Here is an 18,746-nt window from a genome sequence, read left to right as displayed (position 1 = left end):
ACATGGTAGCCAAAATAATGGGAAACGGGGCATTTTTGTACATGACCCTAAGCATGATGGGATGTTTTAATTGCGTAATTAACTCAAACTCCATCTATGTGGCTGCAACTGCTTTCAATATACTTTGAATCGCTCATTCACTCAAGTGTTTCCTTTTATTTTGGTATTTACCTCTACCTAATGAATGTGATTCAATATCATGCACATCTGCCATATTTTATAAATCAAGCAATAAGGCGTGTAGTGCATGGAGCCTAATGTAGCTGTCACATTATTTGAGCTTTACGAATCCAAGTGGTTTTGCGTAGCGGTATTGGGAAGTTTAAATTATATGAACTTTCACGCTAAAATTCGGGAAGCCTAAGGGCACTCGCCACGTGGGGTAGCATGCACCCTTTCAAAACTTCAGTTCAGTCTATTTCGAAAACAATGGCTTGTGTAGTTTAAAGCCTGCCCATGTGTAAGGCCTGCTTACATCTTTTTCTTTCGAGTATTAAGTATTGTCAGTCCGTCCTATAACGCTCAAACACGGCTGTAGCTGCTTCAAGAGTCGGTAAAAGCAATCCACACCAAGACCATTATACCCCAGAATCGAATCTGATTTTACTGTTTAAGCCAATGTGTGTAAATGTGTCTGATTTTAGCTGAGATTATAGCTCTTTAAACCTACTCTGACACATCTTGATTGATTTGAGGATCCCTGTTGCCTTAAAGTGAAAATGTGCCAGATTTAATATCGTTTCCATAAGATTTCCTGCCTTCTCCACAACATCGAGACAAGAAATGAATGTATTGGGTTATGAATTTGGAACAATAAAATTTTATCTGGAACTTTGAATAGATTTAAAAAAAAAAAAAATGTGTTTATCTATGCAATTCAAATTAACGACCTGGGAGTGGGGAATTTGGCAGTCAGAGGGCTTAGTCTAAAGTCCCTGTTTTGTTCATATGTATGCATTGTATTCCCTTGATGTATAATAAAACCATTTCCTTTGGGATAGATGCATCACACAAAAACACTGCATGCCTACTACCAAATAATGAGTGAAGCAAGGTGTCCACAGCAGTAGTTATGAAGCCTACCTGGCGCTGCTAACAGAATAAATATATCTCAATGGAACGCTGGGGGAGCTTCTTCGGCCGTTGGTTACCGTTATCAACAACAGCCAGCAAGCCAGGCAACAACATGATTGTGGTCCTTGTCTTGTGGGTGGTATGGAAAAATCCCTATCAAACAAAGGCACATTTTTTTGTACTAATGTAGCCATGTATCCAAGTGTCGGTATATAACGTAGCTAGTTTTGTTGGAATACGAGCATTAGCTAGCTAGATATGAATTAAACCGGACCTTTATATCGCTAGCTAACTTTTTTTAAACTTTGACGTTACTGTAGCTAGGTACTGTACTAGCTAAATGTGTGCTCTAGATAGTATTTTCAGTCTTGTAGGCTATGTTGAGATGTAGTATATAAGCAAGCTATATGAATAAATCAAGACGGTTAACCCCTCCTTATATCCTTGACTTGGTCATTTCAAAATGTCTTGACAAGTAGTCCCAGTGGACGGTTTTATTAGAGGTCAACACTCGGATCTGCTACAGTACAGGCTGGCTGGCCAAGTAACGTTAGGGGTTTATTTTGGCCGAGGACAAGATTGATGAGTGACTGGTGTGTGATCTGACTTCTCCTGTGTGATTGCTAGCAAGTCATTAACGATACTCATCACTTATGACTGCTGTTGTCACCAAGTCTGATCCTTTCTCAGAGGCAGCTTGTCGACTCTTTAATCCACATAAGACCCTGACACTGCTTTAAAGCCATCCAAGCTGTTGAGTCTCTCCTGCAAATCTGGGTCAGTACTGAGTGTAGTGGAGGTAACATTATTCAGTGGCTCTACATTTTGAGAGCTACTTTGGACATTGATAATATCGCATTTACTTGATGTCACTTTGAAAGAAATGTTTGATTTGTGTTCTGAATTTAGTCTATAATTCAGCTGCTTTTTATTTTTCAGTGTGGTCAAGTAGTGTTGTTTTTCAGTCAGTGAAAAGTGAAGAACACTGGAGAATTGGAGAGCAGTTTAGGCCGGATATCGGGATGGAGCAGGACATTGCTGCACTGGAGCTGGTAGAAGTTCGAAAGTTACATGAATTAGTGCGGAGACTGGAAATTCAAAATGAATTTCTAACCGAGAGGCGAAGAAATATCAACACCAAAAACCAGTCTCTCTCTGGTGTGCTTATCAGCTGTCCCTCTTCGCTGGAAGAACATCTAAACTGCTGTGATTTGCCAGACCCTGAACCAGCAGAGGTCAACGGTGGGGATGGTATATCTCCACCTCTTGAAAGCCCCAGAGATACACTAGTGAGGCAGGATGGACACGTATATGATGGCTGTTATACACACTTGCCCCACAGTGACATGTTGGAGGAGACACACAGGCAAGGATGCATGGGGTCAGAGGAGCTGGTGGTCAGGGACACAGAGAAGAGAGCAGAGCAGTCTTCTCTGGAGCTAGTGGACCTCCTGGACCTAGAGGAGTGTTGTGAGGTGGAGAATGAAGTGAGCTGGTAGGTACCCGCACAATTTGTTGATAAAACTCTAAACTGTATATTGTCAAGAATTTGCAACTTCACTATTTTAGGCAACATTTTTGTCCATGCCTTTGCAAACCACCTTTTTTAATACCTCAGTTGCTTAATTATAATTGAGAGTATTTAAGCAGAATCTCTCATTCATTATTAGGTTATACGAGTCACCCAAGAAAGGGGCATCTGCTGAGAGAAGTGATGAGTCCCCTATAAAGTGGTGCAGACAGGTCCTGGACAACCCCAGCCCTGAAACAGAGGTGGCATGTCACACACTAATTAATATCCTGGACCAAAGTAAGTACTGCACAGTATATTACAATCTCTCTCACACAAATGGACACAGACTAAAAGTGGCCATAATGCTTTATCATCTTGAACAGGTAACTCCTATTCATTTAATTTCCTTATTCTTTCCTTTAGAGACGAGATGGAGGAGTATCTTTAGCAGTCGCTCCCACAGACGTCCTGTAGCCTTCCCTGACACTGGCCATCTCTGCATGGGCTCACCTTCCCCTCGGTACCACAGATCAACTGACAGAAGTCAACAAAGCAACAAACCTAACAGCTCAGGTAGGGTGCAATCTGGAGAAAACAATTCCCAATTCGTAAAACTGTTCTCTCCCATGGGTGCCTGTACATGCATTCGGAAAGTATTCAGACCCCTTGACTTTTTCCACCAAAAATGTACGTTACAGCCTTATTCTAAAATAGATTCAATAGTTTTTTCCCCCTCATCAATCTACGCACAATACTCCACAATGACAAAGCAAAAACAGCTTTTTAGAAATTTTTGCAATATTTACATAAGTATTCAGACCCTTTACTTGGGAATGATGCTACAAGCTTGGCACACCTGTATTTGGGGAGTTTCTCCCATTCTTCTCTGCAGATCCTCTCAAGCTCAGTCAGGTTGGATGGGGAGCATCGCTGCATAGCTATTTTCAGGTCTCTCCAGAGATGTTCGATCGGGTTCAAGTCCGGGCTCTGGCTGGGCCACTCAAGGACATTCAGAGACTTGTCCCGAAGCCACTCCTGTGGTGTCTTGGCTGTGTGCTTAGGGTCATTGTCCTGTTGGAAGGTGAACCTTCACCCCAGTCTGAGGTCCTGAGCGCTCTGTGGCAAGTTTTCATCAAGGATATCTCTGTACTTTGCTCCGTTCATCTTTCCCTCGATCCTGACTTCTTCTAGTCGCTGCTGCTGAAAAACGTCCCCACAGCATGATGCTGCCACCACCATGCTTCACCGTAGGGATGGTGCCAGGTTTCCTACAGACGTGACGCTTGGCATTCAGGCCAAATAGTTCAATCTTGGTTTCATCAGACCAGAGAATCTTGTTTCTCATGGTCTGAGAGTCCTTTAGGTGCCTTTTGGCAAACTCCAAGCGGGCTGTCATGTGCTTTTTACTGAGGAGTGGATTCTGTCTGGCCACTACCATAAAGGCCTGATTGGTAGAGTGCTGCAGAGATGATTGTCCTTCTGGAAGGTTCTCCTATCTCCACAGAGGAACTCTGGAGCTCTGTCAGAGTGACCAAGACCCTTCTCCCCTGATCGCTCAGTTTGGCTGGGCGGCCAGCTCTAGGAAGAGTCTTGGTGGTTCCAAACTTCTTCCATTTAAGAATGATGGAGGCCACTGTGTTCTTGGGGACCTTCAATGTTTTAGAAATGTTTTGGTACCCTTCCCTAGATCTGTGCCTCGACATAATCCTGTCTCAGAGCTCTACGGACAATTCCTTTGACCTCATGGCTTGGTTTTTGCTCTGGCGTGAACTGTCCACTGTGGGACCTTATATAGACAGGTGTGTGGCTTTCCAAATCATGTCCAATCAATTGAATTTACCACAGGTGGACTCCAATCAAGTTGTATAAACATCTCAAGGATGATCAATGGAAACAGGAAGCACCTGAGCTCAGTTTTGAGTCTCTTAGCAAAGTGTCTGAATACTTATGTAAGTAAGTTATTTAAATTTTTCATAACTTTGCTAAAATGTCTAAAAACCTGTTTTCGCTTTGATATTATAGGGTATTGTGTGTAGATTGATGAGGAAAATCAATCTTTCAAAATGCTCTGTAACTCCAACCAACTAAAGTTCCAGATTGTCCTGGTTGTATTTACTCAGTGTCTCTATTGCCTTGGTATTTCAGATGGCAATGATGCTATTTTACCACCATCAATGGACAAGAATGAGCCGAGTTTCTCAGATGACTCCATCACCATGGGCTACAGGCTGCAGGACCTCACTGATGTCCAGATCATGGCTCGCATGCAGGAAGAGAGTGTGGAAAGTTTTGATTCATATACTGAACAAAAATATAACCGCAACATGCAAAAATGTAAACGATTTTACTGAGTTACAGTTCATATGAGGAAATCAGTCAATTGAAATAAATTCATTAGGCCCTAATATATGGATTTCACATGACTGGAAATAGAGATATGCATCTGTTGGTCACAGATACCTTAACAAAAAAAGGTAGGGGCGTGGATCAGAAAACCAGTCCGTATCTGGTGTGACCACCATTTTCTTCATGCAGCGCAACACATCTCCTTCGCATAGAGTTGATCAGGCTGTTGATTGTGGCCTGTGGAATGTTGTCCCACTCCTCTTCAATTGCTGTGCAAAGTTGCTGGAGATTGGCAGGAACTGGAACATGCTGTCGTACACGTTGATCCAGAGCATCCCAAACATGCTCAATGAGTGACATGTCTGGTGAGTATGCAGGCCATGGAAGAACTGGGACATTGTCAGCTTCCGGGAATTGTGTACAGATTCTTGCGACATGGGGCTGTGCATTATCATGCTGAAACATGAGGTGATGGCGGTGGATGAATGGCACAACAATGGGCCTCAGGATCTCGCCACAGTATCTCTGTGCATTCAAATTTGCATCGATAAAATGCAATTTTGTTCGTTGTCTGTTGCTTATGCCTGCCCGTACCATAACCCCACCGCCACCATGGGTCACTCTGTTCACAACAATGACATCAGTAAACTGCTCGCCCACACGACGCCATACACATGGTCTGCTGTTGTGAGGCTGGTTGGAAGTACTGCCAAATTCTCTAAAACAATGTTGGAGGCGGTTTATGGTAAAGAAATGAACACTAAATTATCTGGCAACAGCTCTGGTGGACATTTTTGCAGTCAGCATGCCAATTGCACGCTCCCTCAACTTGAGGCATCTGTGGCATTGTGTTGAGTGACAAAACTGCACATTTTAGAGTGGCCTTCTGTCCCCAGCACAAGGTGCACCTGTGTAGTGATCATGCTGTTTAATCAGCTTCTTGATATGCCACACCTTTCAGGTGGGTGGATTATCTTGGCAAAGGAGAAAACACATTTATGCATAACATTTGAGAGAAATAATATTTTTGTGCTTACGGAACATTTCTGTGAAATTTTATTTCAGCTCACTTTACATGTTGCGTTTATATTTTTGTTCAGTGTAAATACTATGCATATTTACTTTACTAGTGGACAGGGTGTTTGACAGTGTTTTGCTTGTCCCAAGGTTTACGACAGGACTATGCCTCCATCCCTGCTGCCGCCACACCGTTCAGGGGTCCTGGTGCATCCATGCTGTCACCTTCTAACTACAGCTACAATGATCTGGAGTTCGACAAGTATAGCCTGGAGGACACAGTCGCATACACACCGCCTCCCAGCCAGCTGCCCCACTACCGCCGTTCCCCATTGGGCCAGTCACCCAGAGCCATAGCCCAGCCTGGTTACAGCAGCCAGCTGCCAAGGCCACCCAGTCAAGCGACCACTCAATCTAAGCTGTTTAAGATTGCAAAGAGCAGAGGTAAAAAGAGCACCTATAACAGGCAACATGGAAAATCCCTTTTGACACACAAATATACACATTGACTTTGACATTTTTTTTTACATATCGACAGCACTCTTTAAAGTGGTGTGATGTCACATAGAACATTCTTTACTCCTATCAGTTTATCATGATCTGCTCTGTGTGTTTCACACGATTGTATGTGAAATGAAGTTAACCCAGAATGTTGTGGTAGAGGGTCTGAGAAGCAGCATGTCCAACCAGGATCCACCTCCTCGCACCAGCCTCCGCTCCCTCCAGGCAGTCAGGAACAGCCGCAACCTGGAGGCCAACGGCCAGCTCCTCACAGACCACCCCACCTCCCGGCTCACCTACCCTGTAGCAGGTTCAACCAGGTCTCCATCAGGTGGGTTGGCATTTTAGTAGGGATAAGATGTGACTAAACCTTGCCCGCCACCATGTACAGTTGAAGTCGGAAGTTTACAAACACTTAGGTTGGAGTCATTAAAACGTGTTTTTCAACCACTCAACCACAAATTTCTTGTTAACAAACTATAGTTTTGGCAAGTCGGTAAGGACATCTACTTTGTGCATGACACAAGTCATTTTTCCAACAATTGTTTACAGACAGATTATTTCACTTATAATTCACTGTATCACAATTGCAGTGGGTCAGAAGTTTACATACACTAAGTTGACTGTGCCTTTAAACAGCTTGGAAAATTCCAGAAAATGGTGTCATGGCTTTAGAAGCTTTTGATAGGAAAATTGACATCATTTGAGTCAATTGGAGGTGTACCTGTGGATGTATTTCAAGGCCTACCTTCAAACTCATTGCCTCTTTGCTTGACATCATGGGAAAATCAAAATAAATCAGCCAAGACCTCAGAAAAAAATTTGTAGACCTCCACAAGTCTGGTTCATCCTTGGGAGCAATTTCCAAACACCTGAAGGTACCACGTTCATCTGTACAAACAGTAGTACGTAAACACTATGGGACCACGTAGCCGCCATACCACTCAGGAAGGAGACGCTTTCTGTCTCCTAGAGATTAACATATTTTGGTGTGAAAAGTGCGAATCAATCCCAGAACAACAGCAAAGGACCCTGTGAAGATGCTGGAGGAAACATGTACAAAAGTATCTATATCCACAGTAAAACGAGTCCGATATCAACACAACCTGAAAGGCCGCTCAGCAAGGAAGAAGCCACTGCTCCAAAACCGCCATAAAAAGCCAGACTACGGTTTGCAACTGCACATGGGGGCAAAGATCGCACTTTTTGGAGATATGTCCTCTGGTCTGATGAAACAAAAATAGAACTGTTTGGCCATAATGACCATCGTTATGTTTGGAGGATAAAGGGGGAGGCTTGCAAGCCAAAGAACACCATCCCAACCGTGAAGCATGGGAGTGGCAGCATCATGTTGTGGGGGTGCTTTGCTGCAAAAGGGACTGATGCACTTCACAAAATAGAGGGCATCACGAGGAAGGAAAATTATGTGGATATATTAAAGCAACATCTCAAGACATCAGTCAGGAAGTTAAAGCCTGTTCGCAAATGGATCTTCCAAATGGACAATGACCCCAAGCATACTTCCAAAGTCGTGTCAAAATGGCTTAAGGGCAACAAAGTCAAGGTATTGGAGTGGCCATCACAAAGCCCTGACCTCAATCCTATAGAAAATTGGTGGGAGCAAGGAGGCCTACAAACCTGACTCAGTTACACCAGCTCTGTCAGGAGGAATGGGCCAAAATTCACCCAACTTATTGTGGGAAGCTTGTGGAAGGCTACCCGAAACGTTTGACCCAAGTTAAACAATTTAAAGGCAATGCTACCAAATGCTAATTGAGTGTATGTAAACTTCTGACCCACTGGGAATGTGATGAAAGAAATAAAAGCTGAAATAAATCATTCTCTCTACGATTATTCTGACATTTCACATTCTTAAAATAAACTGGTGATCCTAACTGACCTAAGACAGGAAATCTTTACTAGGATTAAATGTCAGGAATTGTGAAAAACTGAGGTTAAATGTATTTGGCTAAGGTGTATGTAAACTTCCGACTTCATCTGTATCTTAGGATACATCTCAGAAAACATATACAGGTAACTGCCAAAATAAAAGGAAACACTTGATTAAATGAGCGATACAAAGCACAGGTGTGATTCCTGAGTTAATTAAGCAATTAAACACATCATGTTTAGGGTCATGTTGCACATTATTTTGGCTAGAAGAAGAGATCTTAGTGACTTTGAAAGGGGTTTAAAGGAGCACAGGGGGTTTAAAGTGTGCGTGTCTCTCTCACTCACTCACTCACTCATTCACCAGTGCCCGTATCCACAAAGCGTCTCGGAGTACACAATTGGTCTTAAGTTCTGAGAATAGATACATTTACTTTATATTTAGGATACCTCATGAGCTGTCTTAACCCGTTAAGAGTTACCAACAGGTGTCTTGAAAATAGAAAAGGGCAGCGAGTCAGTGGTTCCTGTGCCATAGACAACCAATTGCTTTGGAGTTGTTGAAAGAATGTTTTGATATTTCTATATGATCAACCAATAAATCAGGGTTCTACAGTGCAACCATTTTGCTCGCATATGAGGCTAAATATTTTGCTGTGCGACTTGACATTTTATTTAGGAGTACCAGTGCGCCTAGAAAAATTAAGGATTCTTGTTTTAATACCTCAAATATTTTTCATTGTGCTCCTAAATGTCTTTGTGTGCGCCTACATTGTTCAACTTAGGTGCACACGTGTTCCTTGTAAAAAAGGTCAACGTAGAGCCCTGCATAAATACTCTAGACCTACATGCAGTGGCGACTTTAGCATTTCAATCTTGGTGAGGCAAAAAATAACAAGTGCTTTTGATGCATGCCAGCAAAGCCACTACACAACACTAAACAGTACATGAATTGCACTATAACAGTGACAAACGGCGCCCACAAACTGTTAGGGCCTACATAAAGCTGTACCAACAGCAGAGCTTTCTTTTCAACACCATGGAGTGAATCCTTACCACTGCTACACCTGGCTATCGAAACAGTTCATTCAGCCTCATTTACTGCCTTTAAACTGCTGATATGGCTGACTTGCTTAAATAAATGTGGTTTCTACTGACAATTGAGATGTACAAACTATGGCATAAGGTGACGACGAGCTAATAAGAGGCAATCCATAATTTCGATTAAGACATTAATGAGTGAGCTAGGACGGGCGTAGTCAATATCACTAATTTTTCAGCACTTTTGAAATGTACGACAGAATTCAGAACATGGGACATTCTTACAGTATTCTCCCTGTACACTAAGTCGTAGGATAAATAAAGGGGGCAGAAAATGAAAGCTCTTACAATATTCAATGATTGCATTTCTCTAAAACAGGCTAGTGGCTACATGTTCACCGCCAAATCAAAACAGTAGGCTAAGTTATGAGGGGGAAAGAGACCAAATTACTAGGATGAGGTACATGGGCTACTAACAGCTTACTACACAACATACACTTAGTATTACTTTCTTAGCTACAGTATACATATCGCCCTGGCATATTACATAATTTATGCAGCAGCATACAATACATTTTTGGACTCATGTTGTGCTGTTCTCACTTGAACAGTAAGTTGGCGCGGTGGTCCTTGTGAGCAAATTTTGTCATCAAACTTTGTCATCGAAGTCTGGCATTCTCTGGCTTTATGATACTTTCAAAACAACTGGGAACTCTGAAAAAAAACAAGGTTGAATCATGACGTCAGTGATCTTCAGGTTGGAGTTCTAGAAAGAGGCCCGAATGACCGTTAAAAACGTATTTTCCCAGTCCGAGCAATTTTTTTTCAGTTGTCTTGAACTCACTAAAGTCTGAGATTTCCCAGTTCCGAGTTTCCAGTTGTTTAGAACGTGGCAGAAGTCATGCTGGATTGACAGCATGACCAATGTATTCAACTTTTTCTGGCCCATAGTGTTGAAGGTTTATCCTTTTAAGCTTGGAAAAGATACCCTTAAACTGCAGACTTGAACCACACACCCACTCCACTGAATAGCTGGCTAGTGATTGCTTTGCAACGCTTGCAGAAAGCCTCTGATTCCTTCCAAACCACGCATTGTTGAATTTGCGATTTCCAACTTGTTGTGTAATGTTTATGTCCAATGGCCGATGAGCATCGATAAGTTTTATCTGTAATTTCTCTTCATATGACAAGGATTGAAAAGGTTTTGCCAGTAGATTGTCGACTTGATTCATGATGATGACTGCTTGTCTAGCTTGCTAGCTAAGATTGTGAAAGTATGATGTTAACATGATCAGTCAAATCAAAGCTATGGTAGATATAACGTGATTTGACGTAATTTTATCTGTGGCCAATGACCTTGAGATTTCTTGGATGGGCACTTCTAATGTAACTCTATGGCAGCACCCAAGAGGCTTGCATTTTCAAGCTCTCCCCATCGATTTTATAGTGACGTACTGTCCCCACGAGTGAAAGAAGACTAAGCCAATCACCGCGCAACTAAAGAACATTACCAACCCCTACGCTCTGTATTTTCCGCAGGCTGCCCCACCACCACAGAAAGCACTGAGCTAGGCTGAAACACCTGCATTTTGGAGCTGCCTTACTCAAGCAAGCCAAAAAAAGACCATGTTTGTATGTAGACCCTTTACTAAGTACTTTGTTGAAGCACCTTTGGCAGCGATTACAGCTTTGAGTCTTCTTGGGTATGACTCTACAAGCTTGGCACACCTGTATTTGGGGAGTTTCTCCCATTCTTCTCTGCAGATCCTCTCAAGCTGTGTCAGGTTGGATGGGTAGCATCGCTGCACAGGTATTTTCAGGTATCTCCAGAGATGTTCGATCGGGTTCAAGTCCTGGCACTGGCTGGGCCACTCAAGGACATTCAGAGACTTGTCCCGAAACCACTCTTGTGTTGTCTTGGCTGTGTGCTAAGGGTCGTTGTCCTGTTGGAAGGTGAACCTTCACCCCAGTCTGAGGTCCTGAGCGCTCTGGAGCAGGATTTCATCAAGGATCTCTCTCTGTACTTTGCTCCGTTCATCTTTCCCTCGATCCTGACTAGGGTTGCACATTTTGGGGAATATTCAGAAACTTTCCATGGGAATTAACAGGAATATATGGGAATTAATAGAAATATAGGCAAATGAATGTTTTTTGCATTGGATATACAGTTGAAGTCGGAAGTTTACATACACCTTAGCCAAATACATTTAAACTCAGTTTTTCACAATTCCTGACATTTAATCCTAGTAAAAATTCCCTGTATTAGAGGTCAGTTAGGATCACCACTTTATTTTAAGAATGTGAAATGTCAGAATAATCGTAGAGAGAATGATTTATTTCAGCTTTTATTTCTTTCATCACATTCACAATGGGTCAGAAGTTTACATACACTCAATTAGTATTTGGTAGCATTGCCTTTAAATTGTTTAACTTGGGTCAAATGTTTCGGGTAACCTTCCACAAGCTTCCCACAATAAGTTGGGTGAATTTTGGCCCATTCCTCCTGACAAAGCTGGTGTAACTGAGTCAGGTTTGTAGGCCTCCTTGCTTGCACACACCTTTTCAGTTCTGCCCACACATTTTCTATGGGATTTAGGTCAGGGCTTTGTGAGTGCCCCTCTCGCGAGATGTCGCGCCGACAGAAACAAACATCTTTCCGGTAAGAAGAGGGGCGGGGGGGTATGCCTTATGATTAACGAGAAGTGGTGTGATCATCATAACAACACACAAGAACTCAAGTCGTTCTGTTCACCTGATCTAGAACTCCTCACAATCAAATGTCGACCGCATTATCTACCAAGGGAATTCTCGTCAATCATAATCACAGCCGTATACATTCCCCCCCAAGCAGACACATCGATGGCCCTGAACGAACTTTATCTGACTCTTTGTAAACTGGAAACCACACACCCTGAGGCTGCATTCATCGTAGCTGGGGATTTTAACAAGGCTAATCTAAAAACAAAACTCCCTAAATTCTATCAGCATATCGATTGTGCTACCAGGGCTGGAAAAACACTAGACCATTGTTACACTAATTTCCGCGACGCTTATAAGGCCCTCCCCCGCCCCCCTTTCGGAAAAGCTGACCACGACTCCATTTTGTTGATTCCAGCCTACAAACAAAAACTCAAACAACAAGCTCCCGCGCTCAGGTCTGTTCAACGCTGGTCCGACCAATCTGAATCCACGCTTCAAGACTGCTTCGATCACGCAGATTGGAATATGTTCCGCATCGCGTCCAACAACAATATTGACGAATATGCTGATTCGGTGAGCGAGTTCATTAGGAAGTGCATTGACGATGTCGTACCCACAGCAACGATAAAAACATTCCCAAACCAGAAACCGTGGATTGACGGCAGCATTCGCGTGAAACTGAAAGCGCGAACCACTGCTTTTAACCTGGGCAAGGTGACCGGAAGCATGACCGAATACAAACAGTGTAGCTATTCTCTCCGCAAGGCAATCAAACAGGCCAAGTCTCAGTACAGAGACAAAATCGAGTCGAAATTCAACAGCTCAGACACAAGAGGTATGTGGCAGGGTCTACAGTCAATCACGGATTACAAAAAGAAAACCAGCCCCGTCGAGGACCAGGATGTCTTGCTCCCAGACAGGCTAAACAACTTTTTTGCCCGCTTTGAGGACAATACAGTGCCACTGACACGGCCCCCTACCAAAACCTGCGGGCTCTCCTTCACTGCAGCCGAGGTGAGTAAAACATTTAAACGTGTTAACCCTCGCAAGGCTGCAGGCCCAGACGGCATTCCCAGCCGCGTCCTCAGAGCATGCGCAGACCAGCTGGCTGGTGTGTTTACGGACATATTCAATCAATCCTTATCCCAGTCTGCTGTTCCCACATGCTTCAAGAGGGCCACCATTGTTCCTGTTCCCAAGAAAGCTAAGGTAACTGAGCTAAACGACTACCGCCCCGTAGCACTCACTTCCGTCATCATGAAGTGCTTTGAGAGACTAGTCAAGGACCATATCACCTCCACCCTACCGGACACCCTAGACCCACTCCAATTTGCTTACCGACCCAATAGGTCCACAGACGACGCAATCGCAACCACACTGCACACTGCCCTAACCCATCTGGACAAGAGGAATACCCATGTGAGAATGCTGTTCATCGATTACAGCTCAGCATTTAACACCATAGTACCCTCCAAACTCGTCATCAAGCTCGAGACCCTGGGTCTCGACCCCGCCCTGTGCAACTGGGTCCTGGACTTCCTGACGGGCCGCCCCCAGGTGGTGAGGGTAGGTAACAACATCTCCACCCCGCTGATCCTCAACACTGGGGCCCCACAAGGGTGCGTTCTGAGCCCTCTCCTGTACTCCCTGTTCACCCACGACTGCGTGGCCATGCACGCCTCCAACTCAATCATCAAGTTTGCGGATGACACTACAGTGGTAGGCTTGATCACCAACAACGACGAGACGGCCTACAGGGAGGAGGTGAGGGCCCTCGGAGTGTGGTGTCAGGAAAATAACCTCATACTCAACGTCAACAAAACAAAGGAGATGATTGTGGACTTCAGGAAACAGCAGAGGGAGCACCCCCCTATCCACATCGACGGGTCAGTAGTGGAGAAGGTGGAAAGTTTTAAGTTCCTCGGTGTACACATCACGGACAAACTGAACTGGTCCACCCACACAGACAGCGTTGTGAAGAAGGCGCAGCAGCGCCTCTTCAACCTCAGGAGGCTGAAGAAATTCGGCTTGTCACCAAAAGCACTCACAAACTTCTACAGATGCACAATCGAGAGCATCCTGTCGGGCTGTATCACCGCCTGGTACGGCAACTGCTCCGCCCACAACCGTAAGGCTCTCCAGAGGGTAGTGAGGTCTGCAGAACGCATCACCAGGGGCAAACTACCTGCCCTCCAGGACACCTACACCACCCGATGTCACAGGAAGGCCATAAAGATCATCAAGGACAACAACCACCCAAGCCACTGCCTGTTCACCCCGCTATCATCCAGAAGGCGAGGTCAGTACAGGTGCATCAAAGCAGGGACCGAGAGACTGAAAAACAGCTTCTATCTCAAGGCCATCAGACTGTTAAACAGCCACCACTAACATTTAGCGGCCGCTGCCAACATACTGACTCAACTCCAGCCACTTTAAAAATGGGAATTGATGGAAATTATGTAAAAATGTACCACTAGCCACTTTAAGCAATGCCACTTAATACAATGTTTACATACCCTACATTACCCATCTCATATGTATATATACTGTACTCTATATCATCTACTGCATCTTGCCATCTTTATGCAATACATGTACCACTAGCCACTTTAAACTATGCCACTTTATGTTTACATACCCTACAGTACTCATCTCATATGTATATACCGTACTCTATACCATCTACTGCATCTGCCATGCCGTTCTGTACCACCACTCATCCATATATCTTTATGTACATATTCTTTATCCCTTACACTTGTGTGTGTGTAAGGTAGTAGTGTGGAATTGTTAGGTTAGATTACTGTTGGTTATTACTGCATTGTCGGAACTAGAAGCACAAGCATTTCGCTACACTCGCATTAACATCTGCTAACCATGTGTATGTGACTAATAAAATTTGATTTGATTTGATTTCCAATACCTTGACTTTGTTGTCTTTAAGCCATTTTGCCACAAATTTGGAAGTATGCTTGGGGTCATTGTCCATTTGGAAGACCCATTTGCGACCAAGCTTTAACTTCTTGACTGATGTCTTGAGATGTTGCTTCGATATATCCACATAATTTTCCTACCTCATGATGCCATCTATTTTGTGAAGTGCACCAATCCCTCCTGCAGCAAAGCACCCCCACAACATGATGCTGCTACACCCGTGCTTCACGTTATGGATGGTGTTCTTCGGCCTGCAAGCCTCCCCTTTTTCCACCAAACATAACAATGGTCATTATGGCCAAACAATTCTATTTTTGTTTTATCAGACCAGAGGACATTTCTTTAAAAAGTACGATCTTTGTCCCCATGTGCAGTTGCATACCGTAGTCTGGCTTTTTAATGGCGGTTTTGGAGCAGTGGCTTATTCCTTGCTGAGCGGCCTTTCAGGTTGTGTTGATATAGGACTCGTTTTACTGTGGATATAGATACTTTTGTACCTGTTTCTTCCAGCATCTTCACAAGGTCCTTTGCTGTTGTTCTGTGATTGATTTGCACTTTTCGCACCAAAGTACGTTCATCTCTAGGAGACAGAACGCGCCTCCTTCCTGAGTGGTATGACGGCTGCATGGTCCCCTGGTGTTTATACTTGCGTACTATTGTTTGTACAGATGAACGTGGTACCTTCAGGCGTTTGGAAATTGCTCCCAAGGATGAACCAGACTTGTGGAGGTCTACAAATTTTTTTCTGAGGTCTTGGCTGATTTATTTTGATTTTCCCATGATGTCAAGCAAAGAGACATTGATTTTGAAGGTAGGCCTTGAAATACATCCACAGGTACACCTACAATTGACTCAAATGATGTCAATTTGCCTATCAGAAGCTTCTAAAGCCATGCCATCATTTTCTGGAATTTTCCAAGCTGTTTAAAGGCACAGTCAACTTAGTGTATGGAAACTTCTGACCCACTGAAATTGTGATACAGTGAATTATAAGTGAAATAATCTGTCTGTAGACAATTGTTGGAAAAATGACTTGTGTCATGCACAAAGTAGATGTCCTAACCGACTTCCCAAAACTATAGTTTGTTAACATGAAATTTGTGGAGTGGTTGAAAAAAGGGTTTTAATGACTCCAACCTAAGTGTATGTTAACTTCCGACTTCAACTGTATTTACTATATGGAGACGGAAACATAAACATTTTACCTTAATTATTAAATCCTTCCAATATACATTTAGAAAAACAATTTAGTTACAAATTTTACTTTTATTAAATTAGTTGACTCTTCACATGGGATGATTTCACTGAACAACAAAAGAAAGGGAATATTGAATGATCCTCAATGATCCATCGCATCTCCCAAAAACGTTTTCAACACACATCTGTAAAATGATAGTCTAGAAACTAAAGCTTTTGTTGTCTTCCTCTCATGTCTTCTCCCTGGACCTCCTCAATGTCCACCTCTTGAACATCAGACTCTGAGGCCTCATCTTCACTGTCACTTTCCAACCTTGTTGAGGATGGCTCGTTGTCAGGCTCAAAATGCCTCAAATTTGCCCAGATGACCACCAATTTTTCAACCATTGTATTGGTCAGCCTGTTGCGTGCTTTGGTGTGTGTGTTCCTTAACAAGGACAAGTTGTGTTCTGAGGCGGCTGGTGTTGGTGGGATTTGGAGGATGATAGAGGCAACAGGGGAAAGAGCTTCAGATCCACAAAGTCCCTTCCACCAGGTGGCTGATGAGATGTAACATGTACGCTGCATCATGTATGGGCTTCGGGCAGAAGTCTTTAAGCTTTTTGATGTATTTCAGAATTGCAGTTTCCTCTGCTTGGAGCACCATTGAAGTGGGCAGGGCTGTACAGATGTCTTCTCTTACATCTGCAAGCAGAGTCTGAACATCAGACAGGATGGCATTGTCTCCCTCAATCCGTGCAATTGCTACTGCTATAGGTTCCAGGAGTTTCAGGCTGCTTACCACTCTCTCCCAAAATACATCATCCAGGAGGATCCTCTTGATGGGGCTGTCCATATCAGTAGACTGTGATATGGCCATTTCTTGGAGAGACTCCTTTCCCTCCAGGAGACTGTCAAACATGATGACAACACCACCCCAACGGGTGTTGCAGGGCAGCTTCAATGTGGTGCTCTTATTCTTCTCACTTTGCTTGGTGAGATAGATTGCTGATATAACTAGATTGCTGATAATACCTAACCATTTCCTTGGCTCTCTTGTAGAGTGTATCCATTGTTTTCAGTGCCATGATGTCCTTGAGGAACAGATTCAATGCATGAGCAGCACAGCCAATGGGTGTGATGTGAGGGTAGGACTCCTCCACTTTAGACCAAGCAGCCTTCATGTTCACAGCATTGTCTGTCACCAGTGCAAATACCTTCTGTGGTCCAAGGTCATTGATGACTGCCTTCAGCTCATCTGCAATGTAGAGACCGGTGTGTCTGTAGTCCCTTGTGTCTGTGCTCTTGTAGAATACTGGTTGAGGGGTGGAGATGACCTTCTGGAAGGTTCTCCCATCTCCACAGAGGAATTGGTTTTACTCCTGGCTCAGAGTTTGTCTGAGCAGTGTCTAGCCTTTTACTGCAGTGGGCTTAATCGGGGTCACACAGAGTGATTCTTGGTAGTCTTAAACAGATCTATTTTGAAACAAAAGTATACAACTCACACACATGGTTACGGTCTTAAAAAAAGAAGACACCTGTACCATGTCATTTATAGAGTGTAATACAAATAAAAAATGTTTTGGTGACATACACGTGCAGATGTTATTGTGGGTGTAGCGAAATGCTTGTGTATTCAATGTGGAGTTTGCATCCCAATATTGCACTTTATATACATCACAGAAGACTGAAATATAACAAAACTGTTTGACATAGAAACACCCGATTTTCGTCGGTTAAAAAAATTAACTTTTAACGATGAAATTATGAAAATTCCACCCATGAGGCCAGACAAGGCACTTTTGGTCATTGACTGCAGGATAGGGCTACCATCATCCTAAAACTAACTGACCTTGGAGTTTTTTTGTCCTAAAACAGGTTTTAACAGGATTCCTAGGAACTCTTCTGCGATGCTTTGTGAATACTGGTTCAGATCTCAACCCAATTGAACACTTATAGAAGATTCTGGAGCTGCCTTTTTTTTAATATATTTTTTTTAACTTGTCTTTATTTCAGACAGACATGTTTAGTCCATAACATTTCCAAACTTGTGATTGCCTCCTAGGTGAGTCTTCAGTCAGGCTTAGGAGTGGTGGCCGATCTTCATCTGTTTCTGCCAAAACCTTGAACTCCAGTGACCCCCCTGCAACTGGAGCAGCACGGCAGTCCCTGAGAGAATCATTTCAGGCCTTGTCTATTAGAGGGCTGCCGAGAGCCCAGTCCCTCAGCCCCTCTGGTTTGAGGATCCCCTGTCCCAGTAAGGACTTTTCAGTTGGAGGGTACCTATCAACTCATGGTCGTGTCTATGCCTCCCCTGAGAGGTCCACTACCCTGGCTTGGGGCAGACTGGGGCAGCCTGCCAATACCCATAGGTAAAAATGTATACTCAATGTTTCTCAGTAATTCCTCAGTAATCTGTAACATACTCTCACTCAAAATAACTCCACTTAATGTATTAAAGCACATTAAACAGTAGGTTTGGTTTCTGTGAATTTGAATTTAGTTATCGTTTTCTTCTGCCAATCATGCAGTGCTGGTTTATTTTGTGTGGCTT

At 43.5% G+C, this 18,746-nt stretch overlaps 1 protein-coding gene across 1 annotated transcript; it reads left to right on the top strand.

The window, feature by feature from the left end:
• Positions 1-1,558: 1,558 nt before the first annotated feature.
• LOC139537326 (SLAIN motif-containing protein-like) lies at positions 1,559-18,667 on the top strand. The gene is made up of 7 exons (XM_071338513.1): positions 1,559-2,569; positions 2,745-2,884; positions 3,011-3,160; positions 4,733-4,864; positions 6,101-6,394; positions 6,612-6,782; positions 18,258-18,667. Exons 1-7 carry the CDS (start codon positions 2,097-2,099, stop codon positions 18,566-18,568), a joined length of 1,671 nt encoding a protein of 556 aa, XP_071194614.1. The 5' UTR covers positions 1,559-2,096; the 3' UTR covers positions 18,569-18,667.
• The last annotated feature ends 79 nt before the right edge of the window (positions 18,668-18,746 follow it).

Source organism: Salvelinus alpinus, chromosome 13 (genome assembly GCF_045679555.1).
Source record: "Salvelinus alpinus chromosome 13, SLU_Salpinus.1, whole genome shotgun sequence".
Lineage (NCBI taxonomy): Eukaryota > Metazoa > Chordata > Actinopteri > Salmoniformes > Salmonidae > Salvelinus > Salvelinus alpinus.
The sequence above is the reverse complement of the archived record's forward strand: the minus strand, read 5'-3'. Positions and strand labels throughout refer to the sequence as shown.